The 21,246-nt window shown below is 36.2% G+C and overlaps 1 protein-coding gene across 5 annotated transcripts in view; it reads left to right on the top strand.

Annotated features, from left to right (window-relative positions):
• ANKRD28 (ankyrin repeat domain 28) overlaps positions 1-21,246 on the top strand; it is a 119,943-nt gene that overhangs the window by 49,200 nt on the left and 49,497 nt on the right. For all 5 annotated transcript variants that reach the window (XM_050971631.1, XM_050971630.1, XM_030226558.2 and 2 more), the window contains one exon: positions 18,495-18,573. In XM_050971631.1, coding sequence (XP_050827588.1) covers positions 18,495-18,573 — 79 coding nt within the window. The remainder of the gene's footprint in view (positions 1-18,494; positions 18,574-21,246) is intronic.

Genomic DNA, 21,246 nt, shown 5'->3' with positions numbered 1-21,246 from the left:
TTATATTCTTAAAAAAGAGAAGGATTAGGATAAACTGTTTTGACACTGTGGGTTGTGTTAGACCAGTGTATACAGTGGATTTTTTTCCGCTTTGCTATCCAAATATTTCAGTACAGTTATTTGAATTCCAGAGTCACTCCCTTCAATGCCTCTGCAGAGTCATTTCCCCCTCTCAAGAGTAACTAATTATTTTGCAGTTTGTATTCTAATAGTTGAGATTCCTTCCATCCTGCCTTCCCTTGTGCATGGGCCAGACTGTAACTGGAGACCCAGCAGCATTCTATGAGTTAATTTTGCCCAAAAGTGAACTGAAGATAGGGCTGTTGCACATCTTTGTTGTGACAGTGACATTCATCTAGGATGGTTTTTTATGATGAAATGTGGGTATTTTTTCCTTCTGTTTCATCCAGCTTTATTTACCTTCTTACTTTTATGAAGTCTTACAGATTGTGAGTTGCTGTTGTGACTGTAAGATGATGTACAAATAGCAAATGGGCTTTTTTCAGGAAGAAGATTGTTTTCTGTTCATGCCACACCAGCTTCTTGAGTCACAGGCTCAGTTTAGATTTAGAAAGTAGGTATTTTATTCTGTCTGCCTTGTAATCTTTTGTGGAGAAAGAACAAATTGAGTGTATCCCTAGCTGCTTAAACTGGGGTTCAGAAAGGCTTACCCTCTCTGCAAGCTGGAAATGTGCAGCTCTTTAAAGACAAAACTGATTGATAGGAACTTTGTTCAAATAAATTGTTTGGAAGGTGTACTTTCCTGAGGCTCCAGTTAATGGGAAAAAAAACCAAAAAACCAGAGGGGATGGGGTTGCTTCTCTCTCATCTTTCCCTAAGAAAGCTTGAGTAACTATAGCTGTTTGTTTCATGAATCAGGCTTATATCACATGCACCACATATGTTAGACAGCATAGAGATTCTGTTACAAGCATGGCTTTTGCTATGCTCTGTGTGTGCTTATTTTAAAAGTTATTATTATTTCTTGGTACCATCTTGAGCTTTTGAGACTTGACAGAAAGGAAAATCTGTGTGATAATGGACACTTTTAATATCTATTAGTTAATAGAGATCCTCAACCTTTCCTGCTGTTGCTGATTAGATTAGTGTGGCTGGTTTGAATTCTACTTTTCAGCAATTAGTTTTAGCTGACTGAATGATTTCAGCATTGCATTTATAAATCAGTATTGGTTTGGAACTTTTTTTTTAAGATTTGGAGACCTGTTACTGTTGTAAACTCGGCCATTTCTGTTTGTAATCAAAACTTGTATGATGTACATTTAGTTAAAAGATCATGAAAATGGAATATTTCATCTCAGCTATTAGTTGAGAATTAGTAATTAGTAATTAGTAATTCTCTCAAGGGAATACCAGCTCAATGTCAAGAATGATTTAAAGGTTGCAAATCTGACTACTGAAGCAATTGTTCAAAATCAGAACTATTTTTCCTCCTCCTAGACCTATTAGGGTAGTATTTCTTGCCATGAAAATTGATACTTCAGGTAACCCAATATGCATTTTTTATTGCACTTGATCTTAGCCGAGGGGACAAACATCTGATCCTGTCTGGAACTGGTGTCAGTGAGCCCCTTGCTCTTCTCAAACGAAAGCCAAACAAGGCTTTTTTTTTTGGAGGATTCCCAAAATCACACAGATCTCTCACAATGCTTGAAAGTGCTCACTGTTGCTATATAAAATAGTAATATTGTCATATGTGAGAAGTGACTTAAAAATGAAGTACCTGGATTTTACTTTGTATTGTGCTATGTGAGATTAAAATAGATTTAAACTATGAAATGTTCTAAAGCTGCTTTATGTGTGAGGTGGTGTTTTTTTTCCCAACATAAAATGAAATAATGGGAAGTGAAATTCCTCATACTGTATCATTACAGCCATTGTTACCCTGCAGCAACCAGGGTTGTCTGTATGGTTTCTATTCTGAGTTATTGATCCAGCATGGCTCCTAATTTAATGTCTTTTTTGTATAGTAAGTAACCCCAAAGCTAAAATTCACCTGTGCTGCTATTTTGGGAAGAAGGGAAAAACAAAACAAAACCATGGAACCAAATGATCTTTTGTCTGTGCTCCCTAACCTGCACCTATATTAGATAGCAATGAAGTGTTGCCCGTAAATCCCAAGTTTTGTTGGTGAGGCTCACAAGGGCTATGATCCTGTAGCACCAAAGTGCTAACAGTACAAACAGGATGGCCAAAGTGTCTGACTGGTATTTTGAGTGGTAGGGTGGCTCCATGGATGACTGTTCCAGTAGAGATGTGGGCCTCCTTCTCGGTCCTGCCAAATGTGGGTTTGCATAAATTCTTCTTTGTGTTATTTGTACAGTAGGAGAATGCTGCTGGATATTGTTCTAGGATAAGACACAGCATTAGGTTATCCTGGTCTGCAGGTCACTGTATATAGTGAAAGAGGAAGAAAGTTGGCTTTTCAGTCTAGTGACGAGTCTAGGACTCCTTATACAGCATCAGGTCTGGGTACTGGACAATTAGATTAGGGGTCCAAATTATATTAGTAATTTAAGAATGAATAATGAAAATTTCAGTACCATTTAAATAACAGGAAAGGTTCTTTGAGATGATGGTTATGGTCAGCAAAGCCCTAAAAGAAAGAGGTTAAATAGAAAAAATAAGTGATGGATGTAGGGTCACCTGGCTTTCATCTTTATACTTGTTGTTTGGACTACTGGAGTAACAGGTGTTTTTCTGTACACTTGAGAGTAGAACAGGAAAGCCTGAATTACTTGGCTGCAGTATGGAAAATTCTACAAGATCTAATAAAGTTTGATGTTCTGATCATGCAAATGAATCCTGGGCCTATTTCATACAGTAAAAGATTTTTTATATACATTGTTCTGCTGGAAATTGTAATTGCTGTCTAATTCAGCAATTACATTGAAACATTTCTCATTGTAAAGAACCTTACATGAGTAAATGTCATGGACGTGCTTGAAAACAAATGAATGAGAAGCCATAATTTGTAATGAGGTAAAAATATTCATTAGGAGTTTTCTTATCTTTGTGTTCATGATGTTTCTGTAGCCAGTTATTTTATTGATTACTAATGTGGATTTTCTAATTTGTTTGTTTTTTATAAAAAGTATACATGCAGACTACAATTGTAAATTCACTTTAGTTTGACTTAACTGTGCTTCTAGAAACTTTTCTGCATTAATTGATATGCATAAAGTGTTTGAGCTATGCCTTTTGTTATCAGTGCCTTTGTAACTTAAAGTAACTGTTAGTGTAAGAATTTGCTAGTTGGGGCAACTGAAAGTTCTCAAAGCAGGTTAATGTGTGATGCTCTTTAAACAGTGGTGGTTGATGTACAGCACCATGTTTCTGTGCTTTTGGTGAGAGCAAGACTCAGAGATGCTATTTTTAACAGGGAGTGGAAATTGTTTTGAGAACAGGGGCAAAGACCTTAACAGTTTTGCAGAGATTTGTATGGGCCAGATGAAAGCAATGGGAAGGGAGGCATGTCCTAACAGTCCTCCTCTCCACTTCAGGAAAGCTGACACTATTGATCAGGAAAAGGAGTTCATAGTGGTTTTGTGATTTGGTGCACTCAGAGTATGTTTGCAGGGAAATAATTTTCCAGACCCATTCAGCTGCAGAACCCCTTGGTTCTAGAAAAAGCTTCTGGCAGTCCCAGCAAAACTGCCCTCTGGTTTTTGTATCTAAACTGGTGAGAGTAAATAGTGGTCAAAAATTAGTGTAATGTAGCAATAGCTAAGCAGGAATTGTGAAGAGTTTTTTAAACCTTCAAGTTGTGTTTCTGAAGAGGTGAGATGATGGTTTTACTAACCAGTCTATTTGTCCCAGACATGCCCCACACCCAGTGTTGGTAACTGTTTTGTCAGGTTCCTGCAGGCAGATCAGACGATTTACAGGAAGGACTTTTTCACTGGCAACTGGAATTGGCAACAAAAACTTGCACTAAAGTATTTGTTACTGTGGAGCAGCATCTTCCTGTATTCTTGGCAGGACAGACATAATGTCTGGTTTGCTCATTTGAATGCTAGGGAGGAATTAAAAAGATGCACAGAAAGTTGTAAAATATTCTGAAGAGCACAATTTATTTATTTTTTTGGTTTCTATTTTAATAGGTTGTGTTATACACTTCCGGTTTCTCAGTTGTTGCCATTGCTTAAGAGTTTCAATCAGTTATGCATTTTTGTTCTCTAAAAGTGTCAGTCACTGGTTTTTTATTGGATCTTTTGCAAATTTCCAAAGGCAGGCAAGCTTTTAATAAAGAGACACTGTAGTTATTGTAACTTGAACCATCTAGACTGACTTTGGGAAAGTGTAGCTGCAGTAGTATTTTGGAGGAGTGCACAGTTTAGGCCTATTAAAATACATTTAAGGCCTTCTCTCCAAAAATGTTGTAGTATCTCGAGTCTCTAATCATAGCAAAGGAGTATTTAGTGAAAATAGTAACTTTTGAGGTATATTTAAAGTGCATATAAATATTTGCAAGTTTTCTGCTATATTGAGAACACTTTTTTTCCTCAGAGATCGTTAGAATAAGGACAAATATAGTTTCCTATTTTTGTAATGTGTTTTTTTTATAGCTGCTGTGCATCTTAATACTTATATCTTCACATTATAGTGATCAAATCTAGAGGAAAAATTATTTCAAAACTGCTTGCTAATTTCCCATTTTATTTATTGGTTTAAAAATCTGTTCAACCTTGAAGCCCTTTCTTCACTAGAAAGGTTTCTGCTTGGTTGAACATTCTTTATAATAGGTTTTTATCTTCAATTTAGAGTGTAGCAGATTTGGGGGATAAAATAAAGGTATTTGTGAGTTTGAAAGACTTCTTTATATGATGAGAAGATAGGATATGTTGTAACTTAAAGCAGCAGTAATTCCTCCTCAGTTTTCCTGCAAATGAGAGCTTTATATTGAAAGAACACATACATGTGTATGCCTGTATATAAATGCATTCAAGTTATATGTAAAATGTGAGCTTATTTTTTTTTTAATGGTTACTTACCTAATGTTAACAACAGAAGGCATATAATGAAATGACAGTGAGAACAGGCCTCTGAAATAGCTGCAGGAGGCTGGAGAGGAAATAAAATATTCCTGTATAAACAAACACTAATAAAGAGAATTCCTGCAGTAAAATACACTGCTGAGAAATTCGGGGCAGCAGCTGCTGCCTGGCAGCCTCTGCCTGGAGCCCAGCTTCAGGTGCTGCAGCAGAGGCCAAGAAATCTCCTATTAGGCAAGTGAGGGGCTGTGAGACTTAACAAAGCCCAGGTGAACTCAGGGTGCACATAAAACACAGAACAAGCTGTGTGTGCCTATATACCCTTCTACTGCTAACTTCGAATAGAAGAATTTTTATTACCATTTAAATAACAATAATTATACCTATCTCTTTCTAAGAACTGATCCCTAGTAAGAACTGAGAGCTTTTGTAATTAGATAGAGACATTTAAAATGGTTAATGGCTTTAATTTAGTGGATTTTCATTTTGTGCAAAGCATATGTAAATATATTTTTTGAATGTATGGGTGAGAAAACTATAGTGTATAACCCCAGAGAATGATGGCAGTTTTTATCTTCTCTATCTGTTTGCTCACATACTTATAACAAAATACAGCTTTCTAATGGGAGCAAGATGTTTCTTTCTCCTTAAACCTGTGTTTGGAGTTTTGTCCAATGTGCATCTCAGTGTACTGTATTGGTTTCTGCTTCTAGATATTTCCTGTGCTAAACTTTCTAAGTGTTTTTATCAGAATCAGGAACCCCCATTTTCTGTGTGACCAGCCTGATGAAATGATGAGTCATATGAGACTCTAGCTTTACAATGTGTTCAGTAAATTGAAATTTCTTCACATCTGAATGAAGATTCTTTGAAGAATTCTGGTTTTGTGGGGAGCATTTGTGATCTTCAACAAACAGGAGCAGGCTGCTCAGAACTTGCATCTATGCATCGGCTTTTAATGTGGAGTATACTGCATGTAAGAAAGTCCAGGAATTTGTTTTTAGAAGGACATTTAGAGAATAGCACCAGCCAAAGTGTGTGGTGTTGTACTAACAAAAGACAAAGCTTGTGAAACACCTCGTCACTAAACCTGATCAATTTTTAGTGAGGTGTTTTTAAAGTAGGAAATGGAGTGCAGCACTACCATCCAGGAATATCCAGGAGTTATTTTGGAAAAGAATTAAGTACCTTGTTAAATATGTGAATATTCATGTTTTATGTCTGAAGAGATAAAAAGAAACTTCACTGCACGAAATGTAGGGAAGTTCTTTCTATATAAAAGCTGATTCTACTTCTAAAGGATTCAGTATTAGGTTGTTTGATCCATTGATCTGAGCCTGACTGAGTCCAGAGATGGAGAACTTTGGAGGCTAATTCTTCCAGGTGTAGTGGAAACTTGCTGCCAGTTGTATATTGTAAATAGTATCCATCAGCTACTCGAAAATCATTTAAATTCTTCAAACAGAATTTTTTACTGTAACTTAGCTTTTAAGTTGAGCATTTCCTGTTCATTAGTGTAGGATGTTTTTCAAGCATGTCATCTGTAATGATTAATCAGATATCTTAGTTCCTCTGTAGTGCTTTAGAGTGAATCATGTTTTTCAGCCTCAATATAAAATCTGTCCAAATGGTGTTGAGTTCCTCTTCTGGCTTAGAAATAGATTCAAGATGTTTTAAATACAAATATGTATAATTAGGCATTTTCCTTCAGAATTGAAATGTTTAATGAGAGAAATTTGCTAGTCCAGAGAGGAATAAGTTTTATGCTTTGTGTCAGTAGCACTGTCCTTAGCCTCTGCAAATGAGATTTTCAGCTGGATCAAGTTATTACTCATATTAGAGTGGTACAAACAAACCTTGAGCAGAGTCACAGGATAATCTGACCAACACTAGCGAACTGGTACTCAGTCCAGCTGGGTACTGTGCCCATACTGTCTTACGGGCAGTGGCTCTTGAAAAGTTACCATTGCAAAGGGTAGAACTGAGAAGAACATTGTGCTTACATGGCATGCTGCTGCCTTGAACAGGAAATGAGAATTATCCTTTATGGACTTTAGTATGAGTTAATATTAGTGTGCTACTCAGGCAAACATATCCTCTTTCTCATCAGGCCTAGTAAGCTTGCCCAGTACTATGCTAATGTGGATTTACTGCTTGCTAAACTGGGCAAACAAGCCTGGATGTCTGCATGGCAGTGGTTTACAGTATTGGCCAAACACTGAATTTCTTCTGCAGTAATTGGGAATTTGACAGACAGCTTTTGTTTCAGTCACTGTGATTTCTTTAACATTGAAAAATTCTCATTGGTGTAGAGAGCCTTGAATAACTACTTCAAATTTAAAAGTTTGAAGAGTTTTTAAAGTTTTAAGGGTTTTGTGTTTGAGTCTCCTGTATGATTCTTAGTGATAATGATTTTGTAGATCATGTCTAATTTGCCTTTTTACATTCAGTGATTATTGCTTAAGATTGTAACCTTCAAAGCAGAGTTGAAGTTATGCATTTCTTGGTGCTTTTACAAAACAAGCTAGAGGCAAGGTCTTGAATAGTTAGAGCTTACTGGAGCTATTCCTGGCAGTTGCTGTGCCTGACATGCAAAGAATTGGTATTTTAGAACAGAACATCCCCACTGAAAGAGCAGAGAGAAGACAAAAGTCCAACAGTCTTAATGTGCATTAGCTTCCAACATAGACACAGCCCTTAAAGATGGCATTGCTGGGAAAAGCAAGATAGGGTTTGAATTTACTGATTATTTGTAGTCATTTTCTGGATGAAAACCCTTTATGCATATGTAACATACCTTTGAGCAAGATAATTTTCTCCACTATGCAAGTTGTTAAAGCTGTCTTTCTATGGGATATCCAATCAGTTAGCATAATTTTCTTTGTCCAGTTTGGCCCTTGTACACAAGCTCTGCATGACATAGATGCATTTTTTAAGGTCCTTAAATTTTCTTTAATAAAGGATGGCTATACATCAAAAACAGTGAAAAGAAAGTGTTTCTCATTTGTTTGCTATGTGATGTAGGGAGAGCTGTCCCATAAATACCCAAGGAGGAGGACTCTACTGTCAGTAGGACCTGAAAAAGCTCATACTGGTGTCAGGTATCAGGACAAAGGAACTGAAGGTCTTTACAATGAGTTCTTGCTGAAGAGCATGCTCCAAAATTTCAGATAGAATGTCTTGATTATGGAGTTTGAGGGGGTATTTTCTCAGGCCTGTGTTATCGGCCTGTACCTTTCTATTTCCAAAACCAGGGGAATTCTGTTCTCTTTCGAATCTTTTGAAGTCCTACATTATTATTATCATCCTTCCTGACCATTAATTTAATTTCTGTTTGGATTTGTGTTAAATACTAGTTATATACATATGTATATGTGTAATTATGGTAACTTATAAATAAATTACATGATGCTGACTTGCTGTCTCAAAGGAGTGCAAGTATCTTGCCTTAGTTGTTGCAAGCTTTTCCTATAATGATAGTTATCTTCTAAGCTTTCCTGTGTCCACTTAGCCTAAGAAACAGTGCACATAAGATACTTTGATCCTAAGGTAACCAGCAGGTTTAGATGAGTTCTTATCCTCACTGTCAGAGGCTTTCTGTTGGGTTTATTTTGTGTTCAGTGTAGGGACTTCTCATTTTCCATTGTTGGATGGGAGTTTTTTTCCTCTCATTTTACTTTTGTTTTTCAGAATATATGTGTTCTGTAGGATTTTTCTTGCCTAACAATTAGCCCTTGAATTAGCATAGATGGTGTTGTATGCTGTTTGGAGTTCAGAATGGTGCAAAGGTCTCTTAAAAGGAGGGCTTGCATATTCCAACTAGATGATTACTAGCTTATTTTTGAAGCTTAACACACACCTGGAAAATGTTTTGGCTTGCTCCAAGAAGAGGTGCTAACATTAAACATACAACCTGAAAAGCACATCTTTTCCTGTCAGCAAGACAATGCAGTTAGTGGGACAAATGTTTTACATCGGTGCTTGTCATTTGAGCACTTGCCTTTGCAATGAAAAGGGCAGAAACCCCAGCTTTTCTGAACAAAAGTGTCAGTGGCCCGAACTAATGTGCTGGATTTAAACTGCGGTGGAGATGTGCATACCTTACCTAGTGTGGTGTGTGATCTTTCACTGGAGCATAAACAGAGCCTGTATTGTACTGATTTCACTCTTGGCATCTTTTCTTATTTGTGTCCTCAAACATTACAGATGATGACACTGTAAGACGAGGCAGTGCCCATGTTCCAGCCCACTCTGAGCACAGGCTGGGTTACATAATGTGCTCCACAGCACTGTACTCTCATTATGGAAAATCCATTGTTTTCTCATATTGCTGCCTTTTTTTTTTTCATGAAATAGTTTCAGAATTATCTATAATTTTTCTTACCAGCAACTCCATTCTGTTTAAAAGCTGGGGTTTTCTGCCATACCTACCAGGTAAATGTTTGCAAATCATAAAACCTGGCATTTGGGAAGGATAAAGCCAAGGGCAAGTGTTTTCAATGATATGTTATTGGTTTGGGGGATTTTGTGTCTTTTTTTTTTTATTTTGTGGTTGTTGTTCTTGGGGTTTTGAGGGTTTTTTTAGTATAGCAGAGTTTTGAATTCTGGGGTTAATGGATGAGGTTTTTTTTAATTTTAGTGGGTTTTTTTTTTTTTTCTTTCTCTCCCCACAGGGATCTAGCATGCTAAAAAATTGTCTTGGCCCTAAAAGTTGCTTTTTTTTTTTTTTTTCTTCCCGAATTAAAGGAAGGATAGTACATCCAAAGTGCCTCAGCTGCACTGGGAGATCAAGTTGCTCTTACCAAAGGGTGCAGAATAGCTCTTTATTCATTCTATGTATTGGGCAAGAATTCAGGAACCTTTATTAGTGATAAATAGGACCAGTTCCTGATGTTGGAACTTTTCTGTGAAAGGGAACAGCAGCTTGCAAAACCTGCTTAGTTATTCAGGTCCTTATCCAATATCCAAATGAATGCCTGAGTTTGCTCACAAGAAATCCTGGCCTTTGTAATTCAGCCAGAAACATTTATGTGTTGTGTAAAAATATTGTTGTGTCTACAAAGCATGTTAAAATGTAGAAGCATGTAAAAACCTGGGTTTAGCTTTTCTTACAAGCTGTACTTGTTCCCTACACAAGTTTGAAAACCTGACCAGCAGAATTATGATAGCAATATTACAAAATCGGAGTGGAACATCAAGGTTAAAGGGTAGGAGAAGATGAGTATTTCCAAAAAACACTCTGACTCAGTACTTTCAAGAAAGAATAATTGAAGATAAATGGTTTTGAGGTGAATAACTTGGAAGTGGGAGAATGCAGAGATGTTTAGTTGTTTCAAAATCTGCTTCTTGAAATACTTGACAGCAAGTCAGAAAGGCTACTTGCTGTGAACCTGTTTCGTTGAGACAAATAAAGATGCAATGTCTACCAGAACACCTCAAGCACTCCTGTTCTCAGGTGTGAACAAGGCATGCTCAAGTACTGAATCTCATTTTCAAACATCTTCACCGCATCAAAATAACTTTTTGGGGTTTTTTAACTGTATATATTTAAATGAGAATTTTTTACTCTCATGTTCTTAATGAGACATTAGCTGGCTGTAAGATCCAGCAATCATAATCTTAGATGAAGTTTGAAGCTTAATAGCTGTTCCTTGCTCTAAGTGTGACTCACTTTCTTTTGTGTGTCTTTCTTTTGGGGCCACTCCTATAAGAGGAACAGGGCTTCAAACAATTACACCTGAATGGTGTTTTGTACCTAATTTTTGTCATGTAAGACAGCATTGGAAGTTAACTCATTTAATGAAAGATGCCTGGATTGGTGTTATTTAACAACATGAATTGTTCTGAACTTTGAGTTCTTTTTTTACCAGTCTTTTTTGGTAGTGCAGTATCAACTTACATTTAAAATCTCACTTAGCTGAGTTTCTATGGACATTAAAGTTTGAGATTCAATAAAAGTTAAGCCAGCAAATTTTCTCCTGTCCTCTTCCTGTCAAGTTGCTCTGCTCTGTGCCAAAGTAAAAAACTAGATTGTCTTTTAGACAAGAGTAGTTTTGGCATCCGGTGTTTGCTCACGTGACTTGAGCTCTCGATAATTTTTGTACAATATTTATAAAAGGTATTTTCTAGTGTTATTTAAAAATACTAAAAAGATACAAATGGACTATCTTATACATATAAAATGATGCTTTTTCTGTGCAAACATAATTTTAAGATTAAGATTGCTTTTAGTGTTCAGCATTTTAGAAATGAACCAAACCTTCAATGTGCTTTTTTTAAATAAGTTTTTATATTGTGCATGAATTGTTTGCAGTGGTTCAGTAAGGACAGAGTTTTTTATCAGTTTTAGGTTTATTATTTGCCTAGAATCATTAGCTAAATGGGAAGTAAATTAACTTCCAGATATTTTAGTGCTGTTCTGTGAACTTGAGCCTAAATTCAGTCACTAAAATTTTAAAAATGCCAAGAGGCATCATGCTAAACAAGGATGTTTCTGGAGCTGCCAAGTTTGTCTGTACAGCAAAGCCATGCAATGTGAATTATTTCCTGCCTCCTTGGTGGGGATTCTCATTTGTGTGCATGCAATGTGGAATGATGTGCAAACAGATAATGTCATTCTGCTCTTCTCTAGATAAAGGTAAAACTGAAATGTTTGACTTTTTCCTGTAAAACTTGAAATATTCCCCAGGTTTCATGTTAGGAAAGAAATTTGATTGCCTGGGATGTTCAGTAATCAGAAAAGGAAAAGACAGTTTTTTGGTTATGAAATGCATTATAGTTGGTCAGTTGGTCATTGTTTTTATAGACTCTAAAACTCCAATTTGGAATAAGTGATAAATTTTTCCCCCCCTCTTAGGTTTTTACCATGACAGGTAACTTATTGCTGGAAACCTTCCAGGAGAAGGTTTCCAGGAACAAGTTTCACTGTGTTGCTCTAATTCATTCATTTCTCATGGTGGGAATGTGAATATGTCTTGGTAGTTTTTATAGCCAAATTTCTTAGCCAATTATGACTGCCATAAACAGTGAAATCAGAATAGATCAGATTTTTTCATTTTGCTTGTCCTGTTCACCCAGACTCAAGTTAAAATTTTGTCTTGTTTCTGAAATATGCCCCTATGCAAAATCTGACCATTTATAGTTGCTGAGGCATTTTGATGTTTGGAAAATCAGATTTTGGAGTGGAAAGTTAGTGTCTCCTTTGCAATTATATAGCTAATAGTCATTTCTTCTAACATGCTACAAGTATGGTGCTTCATGGTTGTTTTGAGGGTCAGTGTAAATTTACTCAAAAATATCTTACAATGGGATTTTATATTTTATTATTGCTCCTTGTGACAATTTAGAAAACTCTGAGTCTGTGCTCTTGAGGAACACAGGTGTTTAGAATGACTTATTTTCAGGTAAACTCTTGGTTTGCCATAAAATAGTGCTCTAGTAACATTTTTCCAGGCTACTTTGTTGTTCTCTTCTGATGAATCTTTTATTTTTTATTGTAACCTACAGCTGCTATCCAGTTTTTTTATGGCCTCCACAAACTCACAGTGCTACAAATGGTAGTCATGAGTAAAAAATTTTATGGTTTATTCCATGGTGTGCCAGTTTTTATTATTGTTGTTGTTTCTATTATCATTATCATTATTATCAGCTGGAAACAAGTAAAGAGCATGCACTGTTAAACTGGTACTGAAGATCTTAACTAGCAGCAAGAGTGGGGTTTGGCAGATCATGGCTGATGTGACCCTTGTTGCTCAAACCACTTCTTTTCTCCTACAGGATAAGGTCTCTCTCATCAGTGGTCACTCTGTCTTAAAGAGCAAGATGGCAAAAGTTCCTCTCTGGTATTTTGTGATTGTTTGGAGGTCTAGATTTGCTCTGCCCTCCTAACAGGTGGCATGAAGATGGTCCTGAAATTTGATGAGTAGTGATAAGGTCTTACTAGTGAAAGTTTAATACTGGGCTTTCAAAAATGTTTCTTGCAAATGCAGTACAAGTGTTCATACAAATGGGAGTATGAGAATTAGTTCAAGAAATTAATGCAGTCAGTATGCCAAATCTAATAATTTCAATTAAAATGTATCTATTGTCTGGCTTCAAAGGGTTCTTTGTGGTAAGCCATGTAATATGTATTGGTTTTGTGGTTACTGTCATGCTTTCTTCATATTTTAAGCATGCAGGGGACCATTAGTGTTACATTAGCTCTCTATATTGGATATGCATCTTAATTTTGAGATATGGGGAGAAAATAGAGGTCTGCTCCCAAAAATTATGTCAAAATTAGCTAGAAATTTGTTGATTTTTGTCAATGCAAAGTTCTGAGAATTGACTTTAAAATACCAAGAAAAAATCCAAAGAAATAGCAGATGAGTTACAGTTAAGGTTGGGTAGGGATACAGTGTTAATTTCTCATGTATTTGCAAGTTTTGAAAGTCTAGTAGTTAATCTTTTTCTTCTAGTTTCAGTAATTTTCAAATGCTAGCTATGTCTTTCTAAGACATGGTTGAGATTGAACATACTTCTGAAGAGTTAGTCCTCATTTCTGGGATCAAGTACCAAAAGTAAACTTCTAAGAACTTTAAAGTTGGAATGTAAAGGCCAAATATTTATGTGTGTTCTTTTTTTTTTTTTTTTTTTATATATAGGAACCAGAAAATTAGTTAGAGGAGACAGGTATTCCACCTAAGGAAATGATTATTCTAAAAACTGTAGCAAAATTTGCAACTAAAATTTGCAACTAAAATTGTTTAATGATTGCCAAGAGTAGCACTGGGACTTCACACTGTGATACTGGACACTGTCAAAGATTTGGAAATACTTTGTAATAACTTCTTAGACATTTTCCATGAACTCAGGGGTTATACATCATCCTGGTTGAAAAGTCCTGTCTCTCTAAACTAACTGAAAAATACACTTAAGAGTTATATTTAAACCCAGTTTCATTTGAAAGCAATGTTTGTTAAAGCTACTGTGGGGTATGTTGGAATTGAAACTTTTTCAAGATTTGTGATTATGTATTTAGGGTTGATTTCTACCAGGAACAGATGGCACTAGAAGCAGACAGATGACAAGTCATACAGCACAAAACACCTATTAAAAGATATTTTGTAACTGTGATCATAAAGTAATGAGAGTATATTAAAGTGTTATTGCAGAATTTGGTTTTGAAGAGCAGATAGCTAAAGAGGAGTTTTTATGAAGGGGGAAGTTGCATTCAGGCTATTTCAGAAAATGCTTTAATTCAAAGATTCTAGATCAGTAGATGTTGAACTATTTGAAGGGCAAATTGAAGTCATGTTCTGATGTATTCTTGGGGGAGTCATAGACTGGTTATGGCAGTCTTGTTGGATATGCATGGGATAAGAGATTTGCCTTAAAGGCATCTAGCTCCTTAAAACTCACTGTAGTTGTATGTGGTTAATCTAAATCAATTACTGAGATGGAGCCCAAACCAGGAATAAATTGTTTTATCTCAAAGGACACTTACTCAAAGGATACTTTAAAAAGAGGTAGGTTTGAAACCTACATCTTTAAATTAGCATAAATTTGTCCTTTGTAGAAGTTTTGATCCATAAAATAAGCAATGAAGCAATTAAAGCTTCTGGTTTAGGTCAGAAGAAACAAAGGTGGCATTACCATTGTTCTAGGCTAGAGTTTATTAAGAAGCTCACAGTGTCAATGTCACTTTATTCCAAATTTGGTTTTGGCAGGGTCAAAAAGCCTTCTCCTATGCATTTCTCATATTGCCACTTTATGCAAACTCTGTGCAGATGAAATGCTTGGGAAACTCAATAAATGGAATTACTGGAAATGGCAGGATTATATATTTTTCACATAATGCAAAGGCACATATAGATATGATGCTGGGGCTTTTGTGATGCAGAAGTGTCATTCTGAAAACTGATTCCTTAAGATCTGAGCTCTTTTATTGCTTTTTAGTTTAATGACAGTACTGACCAATATCTAGAGTTAAACTTGACAGTTTCTTATTGGGAATATAAATTCCTCTGTTGTTTCCATGGGAAACAAGTTTTAAAAAGGTAAAAGTTCTCTTTCAACTATGTAAAACCTTCTTAATAGAATCAGTGTGATCTGTGTCCTTACTACCATTACAGCTGATTTAGAGTTGTAATAGTCCTATTTGCCATGCAGACTTTTGAATTGGAAAATGAAGGTGCCACAACACTTGCTTTTCTGTGTTGTAAATACTGCTACAACACTGCACTACTTCGAATTAAATAGTACCAACAGTATTAGATTTTACATTCTGTGCAACAGTGACTATTATGGACAAAATCCCTTCTCTAGTGAAATTTTTCTTTTAGTGCCATTTAAATGTATGAAATTAAAGTAAGAATATTAGGGCAATATTTATATTAGTATGACAATACCAGTGATGTAATATATTGGCTTCCAAAGATCCTTGTTAAGGCTGAAAACTTTCTTAGTGTTATTTAAAGTAGTCCTTTATAAGCAGCAATTTGAATTTGCAGATGAAATTTGTTCATCAAATGGTTACTTGTTTTAATAAAAAGTAGTTGATTTGTTCAGAAGAACTTTAGTAGCATTTAAAATACAGAATTATCTTTAATTTTATTCAAATTTCATTCATTAAATATAAGTCTTCAGATAGAGCAAAATGAGACTTTTCCTTTAGTGGAAGTAAAAACTTAATCATTAGAGGTTGCTGATTGCAGCATTTCTCCTTTTTTTGACAGGTTCTGAAAACCAAGTTTTTAAATACTAAACAAAAAACCTTTTGCACAGAGACATTAAATTTTAAAAAAGTGTTTGGAAGCATCAAAAAAAAATGCCAGCTGTGAAACTGGAGGGGAAGGAAAGGCCAGGGTTTCTGTCTAAGCACCCTCAGCATGTGGAATATTTGTGGTGGTAGATACCCTGGGGCTTGGGATTGCTGAAATTCCAATCTGTGGAGCTGACTCAGAAAGTGACAAGCTCTGAGTGTCCCAGCAGTGCTGCCCTGGTGCTGCAGAGAGCAGGGATGTGTCCAACCTCCTGCCTAGGTTATGCTCCCAGTTTGTGCTCCCTGCTGCGCTGGGCTTTGAGTGTATTCAATCTGTCAGCTTAAGAGCAGCAACACTGAAATATTTGCATGGCTGGAAACTCACAGCTTGGAGTGGTGGGGTGGAAATGTTGCTTGTGTTTAAGCTGCTTTTATGTTTGTATCTTGGTGATTTCAGGATGGGTTTTTACTAATAGAGGTTGGATTTTTTTGGGAAGTATGTCTGAAACCCATCAGAAGTTTGGACCATGGATGTTTCAGGAAAATGTGTTTGTGGCTTGGTGATGAGTGTAGTTCTAGATAAACACCTCCCTTCTGTCCACTGTTTTATTGGAAGGTTTCTGATTCACTCTGTCCCATTGGTTACTGGTATAACTTCTGTCACTGAGATGTTAAAAAAACCACAAAAGAAAACAAAGTAGCAACAGCACAAGTGTGATGAACATTTTTATAATAATGAGTTTTGCCCACTGAGTGGGTAATGCAGTTTTTCTCATGTTCCTGTGTAAATGCTGTCTCTACAGAAGAATGTGCTCATGGCCCATCTTATTTCCTCTAACTCTATGATGAAATTGCAGACAGTATACTATCATACTCATTCTTATGTGTTCCCTAATCTCTAGTTTATTGGCTTTTTAGCATTATCAAAAATGCTTCAGTGCCAGCTACCTATAGGAGCTCTGCTTTCCATACTGGAGGAATAAAAACAGATTTTCATTGCTAGCTGGTCTTTACTGTCTTTCAGCTAGGGAAGCAAATTTAATATTTGTGTTACTTTTCTTTTTCCTTTGTGCTTCTGGTATTTTTCCTTTCCTTTTTTCTTGTTTGTTTTTGGTTTTTTTGTTTGCATTTTTGTTTTGTTTGTTCGTCTTTTTTGTTTGGTTTGTTTTGTGGGGGGGGGGTGTTTGGTTTTTCTCCCCTTTTTTTAAGGGTTTTTCTTTTTTTCCAAGATAGCAAGTCCTTAGTCCCAGGGGCCTGTCTTTTTTTATCCTAGATGTGTAAGCTGCATTTGAGACATCCTGGCAAGAAATTGGTGAGGTACTATGTGGTGTTAGTGATAAGTGTAGCATTGATTCCTTCGGGTGCATCAGTGTCAGGTTTGCACTGCTCAATTTGGAATTTCTTGCATGTAATTCAGATATTTTGTTAGGAAACATTGCTAATATGGTGAACTGTGTAGCTTTAGCTTTTTCTGAGCAGGGACTAGGCAGGGAGTGGGTTGTTTGGGGCAAGGGGTTGTGTGTGTGGTGGTGTTTTTGTAGAGGGGGTGGTTTGAATGCTCTGAATTCTGAAGGTGTCTTTTATGTTTCAGAAGAACTTCTTGGGTCTCAGCTCCAGTTTTGCTCTAGGAGCTTTCCTGCCATGAACTCTAATTTTATTCTTACATGATGCTAGCTGTCAAGTCAGGGTTCACTAAATGAGGTTATTCCAGCAAGGGAGAAGATTGCTTTTCACAATAAAATGTCAATAGCAAATGTGTGTTAATTTTATGATAGTCGTGACACAACAGTAGAATTAATAGAAATGTCTTGCCACTTAAAATTTCTTGCTGCATATAATCTTGATCCCTCACCCCCAGTGTATTTGAAACTCTACTAAAAGGATCTAAGCAGAGTTTAGGCCAGAACCAGGATGCTGACTGATTATCTGTCTCTTTTCTGATTTCTCACCAGCCTTCCATCAGAGAGCAAACTGGTTGGTTCTTGTTCATTTTTATCACTCACTGTGATATGATCTTATTTTTCTGATTAAGCTATAAACTGGTGCAGGGAAATTAGCACTGATCCTGAAAGAGTTACAAGATGTTTTGTGTTTATCTTTCAAAAGAGCAACTTCATTTATATATATTGTGCATGAATAAATAAGATCTCTTACTGGTATCTTCAGGAGGACCTTAGATCAGCTTGAACTAATTAAAAGTACTGGGTGTTATTTGCAGAGTGGGTTTTTTGCAAAAGAAATTTCACCTCTGTCTTCTCTTTACATATTAACAGTAATTGAAACAGTTGAAATTGGATTCCACTATTTTTGCCCTTAAACACTGTAGGTTCTTTTCTATTTTCTCTTAAAATAATAACTTCTGAAATTGTTTTAAACTTCACAAAGAAAATGTTCCTCATTAATTGTTGTATATGACAATAACACGCTGGTTTTAACTGTGTGGGACAGACTTTAGTTCTGGTGATTTATAACTGGTGGGTTAATCTAAAGATGTGATGAGCATCCTGTGTGTGTCAGGAAAACAGTGGTTGGCTCTGTGGGTGTTAAGAGCTCCTTAGGGAGAAGCATGCTTGTCTTAGTAAGTCTGACTGATGTCTTTAGAGTAATTATAGGTTTTTTAATATATATAATGTATAATGTTTGAAAGATAAACTTTAATGCAGTGTTTTTTTCACAACATAAACATGCTAAATCATACTTTTTTATTTTAAATAAAACCTTTTTTCCCCCTCTTACCACAGGATAATGAGAAAAGGACCCCTTTACATGCTGCTGCCTATCTGGGAGATGCAGAAATTATTGAACTACTTATTTTATCTGGTATGTTCTGTTCCTGTTAATGGAAAACAAATAACTCTATGCACATCCAAGCAAGTATTTATGTACATCTTAGTTTGTGTGGTTTTTATTGAGATATTTAATGTTCTAGAAATTAAAGATGCTTGTACTGAAATTTTAGTTTCCAGATTTTTTTATTAGTGTTACAATACTGTGTATTGCTGTAATTCTGCTCTAAATATTTCTTTGTAGAAAGCTTTCTCAGTTATAGCTGTTTTTATTTATAGCTTGATCAGCCTTCAATAGTTCAACACTAATTTAAAGAAGTAATAGTGTAGATGGTACAGGTAGGTGTTAGCAGCATTGCTTTCATTCTGAAATGCCCTTCAGAAAAGCAATTACATTTGAACATAAAGATGCCATCCTGAGCTGGTTGTATTATTTTAAGCGTCTTTGCCTGTTGGCTTGAATGCACAGAATATAATTAGAACCAGCTGAAAATGTTAAAATAACTTTTTTTTTTTCCTATTTATTTATTTTTTTATTTTACTAATAAAAATTCCAAGTTCTGCAAAGCGGTATACTTTGGGTTGTGGGTTTGGTTTTGTCGTTTTTCTTAAGGGTAGAGAACCAAGAAACTAAACCAAAAAACTGAAGAACATCATGACAGAAGGACTGAATTGACTGTCTTTGATCTTAGAGAGACCTACCCATCAAGTAGCTTGAGGCTGAATTCATAATACAGAGTTTCAAGCTTACATAGAAAGATGAAAACTTGTAGCAGTCCCACAGAACTACTTTAATCTTCAGTCTGCTTAATTGCAGGCCTTACCTGTGCAAAGCTGGCTATTTCTACTGCCATCAACCTCTTCTTACAAATTCTGCTTGAAGGAAATACCACTTTTAGGATTATAGGAGTTGCTTCCAGACCTTCAACTGAATTTGCTGGGCATAATTTAATTTGTTATAATTTTAGTATGATGTAATGTTTTTGGTTTATATATTACTTGTACTCTCTCTATATAAGTATATATACATATCATAAATATACATGATGTGATATTAATTAATATATCTATTGTATGGACGTACTCTATAGTGACATTTTGTCCAGAAGAGTTCACTTTTGGAAAGGTGCAATGTTTGAGAATCTAAAAAGGTGCCATTTTTCCCTATCAAGAAGAAAGGCAAGTTCTGGTGGCTCTTGAAAATATGTACTGACCCCCCTTCATCAACTAACAATGTTACAAACTTTGCAAATTTGTAGTCAGCTACTTCTGAGAGGGAAGCTTCAGTCATGTTTAGCTGAACACAGTCTGCTTACTAGATCAGTGGTAGATCAAAATGCCCCTTTCTTGGGTGAAGGGCTTATGGAAGGAGGGGAATTCTAGTTCAGGTGGGAATGAAACAACATCCTGGCTGGGGGGAAGCAATAGGAGAAGAAATATTAGTCCTGCTATTTGGGCATGTAGCCTGGGGTTAAGCATAAGGGAAAATGGAGAACAAAGAAGGGAAGTAAGAATTAGAACTGTACAAGTAGTGCAAAGCTGAGCAGTTGCATGAAGGAGAGTTTGTAGGTGCTGCAGGGTCTGCAGATTGTTCAGGGAGGATGTGAGGCATTGATATGTCCCAGATAAGATTTATTTAATGAAAATCAAGATTGGCTTACAACAAAACAATGCATTAGATAGCTGCATCTCAAAAGCTTTGAAAGCTGTGGCAATGTCAGTCCAACCTTGATGTGCTCATGTGCTGTGGACTGCAGTACCATGTTGTGCTTTTCAGCCTCCTGAAAGTCCCAGGGAGAGGCTGCACTGGGAGTGGACCAGGGTGGTGCAGTGAGGGGTGCACAGGTAGGTGTGAGTTGTTGACACATTTGTGAGTGGAGAGGCATCACAATTGCAGGGTGGAAGTGATGTCTGAGTGCTCAGACTCTTCAGTTTGCAAGGCTGTGCTGTACTTGGGCACAAATCTGTATATTACCTGCCTGCAAGCAGTAGTTTTAGGCAAGCCTCTTAAATATTTAAAAAGTATTCACCAATTTAGTCTTCCTCATTTCTGAATGCTGGATTTGAAATCTTTGTGGTTGGTGAAGTATGAGCACTGAGCTGTATCAGAAGTGCTGAGCCAGCTGCTTCTCTGAGAAATCAGGTCTAAATGTATCAAAATGCACAAGCTTTGATTTGTCTTTTAGCTCTCTTAATTGAACGGTGGGGAACAGAGGTTAAGTGTATTTATCCTCTCCATTTCATAAAGATAAGGAAAATACATCTGTTGCATTTCAGCTGGAAATCAAATCTCTCCTTTGAGGCAGATATATAATGTTACATTTTGTCATAATAGATGAGCATTAGGGAGCAAATAAAGAACATCTGTTAATGCAGCAAGGATTGAAAACTGTTTGTTGTGTTGCAAGACCTCTTTTTTACAGTTGAGGAGAGTGATGTGTTGAATAAATAGCATTTCTGTGCAACCATCTCCTCTCTGCAGTAAATTGGCATGCAAAAATTGGGTTATGTGACTTTAACTGACCTGTTGTAACATACCTGTGCAAGGGATTAAATGAAGTGTAGACTACTTTAATCCTAATATTTCTCACCTTGTGAAAGCTTGTCTTTGCAACTTTTAATGTCCTCTATCATAGCTTTGCTGGAATGTTACTAGGAACCACTTTACAGTTTTTCTGCTGTGCAAACTATTATACAAAGACTGTTT

Source organism: Serinus canaria, chromosome 2, assembly GCF_022539315.1.
Source record: "Serinus canaria isolate serCan28SL12 chromosome 2, serCan2020, whole genome shotgun sequence".
Taxonomy (NCBI): domain Eukaryota; kingdom Metazoa; phylum Chordata; class Aves; order Passeriformes; family Fringillidae; genus Serinus; species Serinus canaria.
This window is presented reverse-complemented; position numbering and strand designations above follow the sequence as displayed.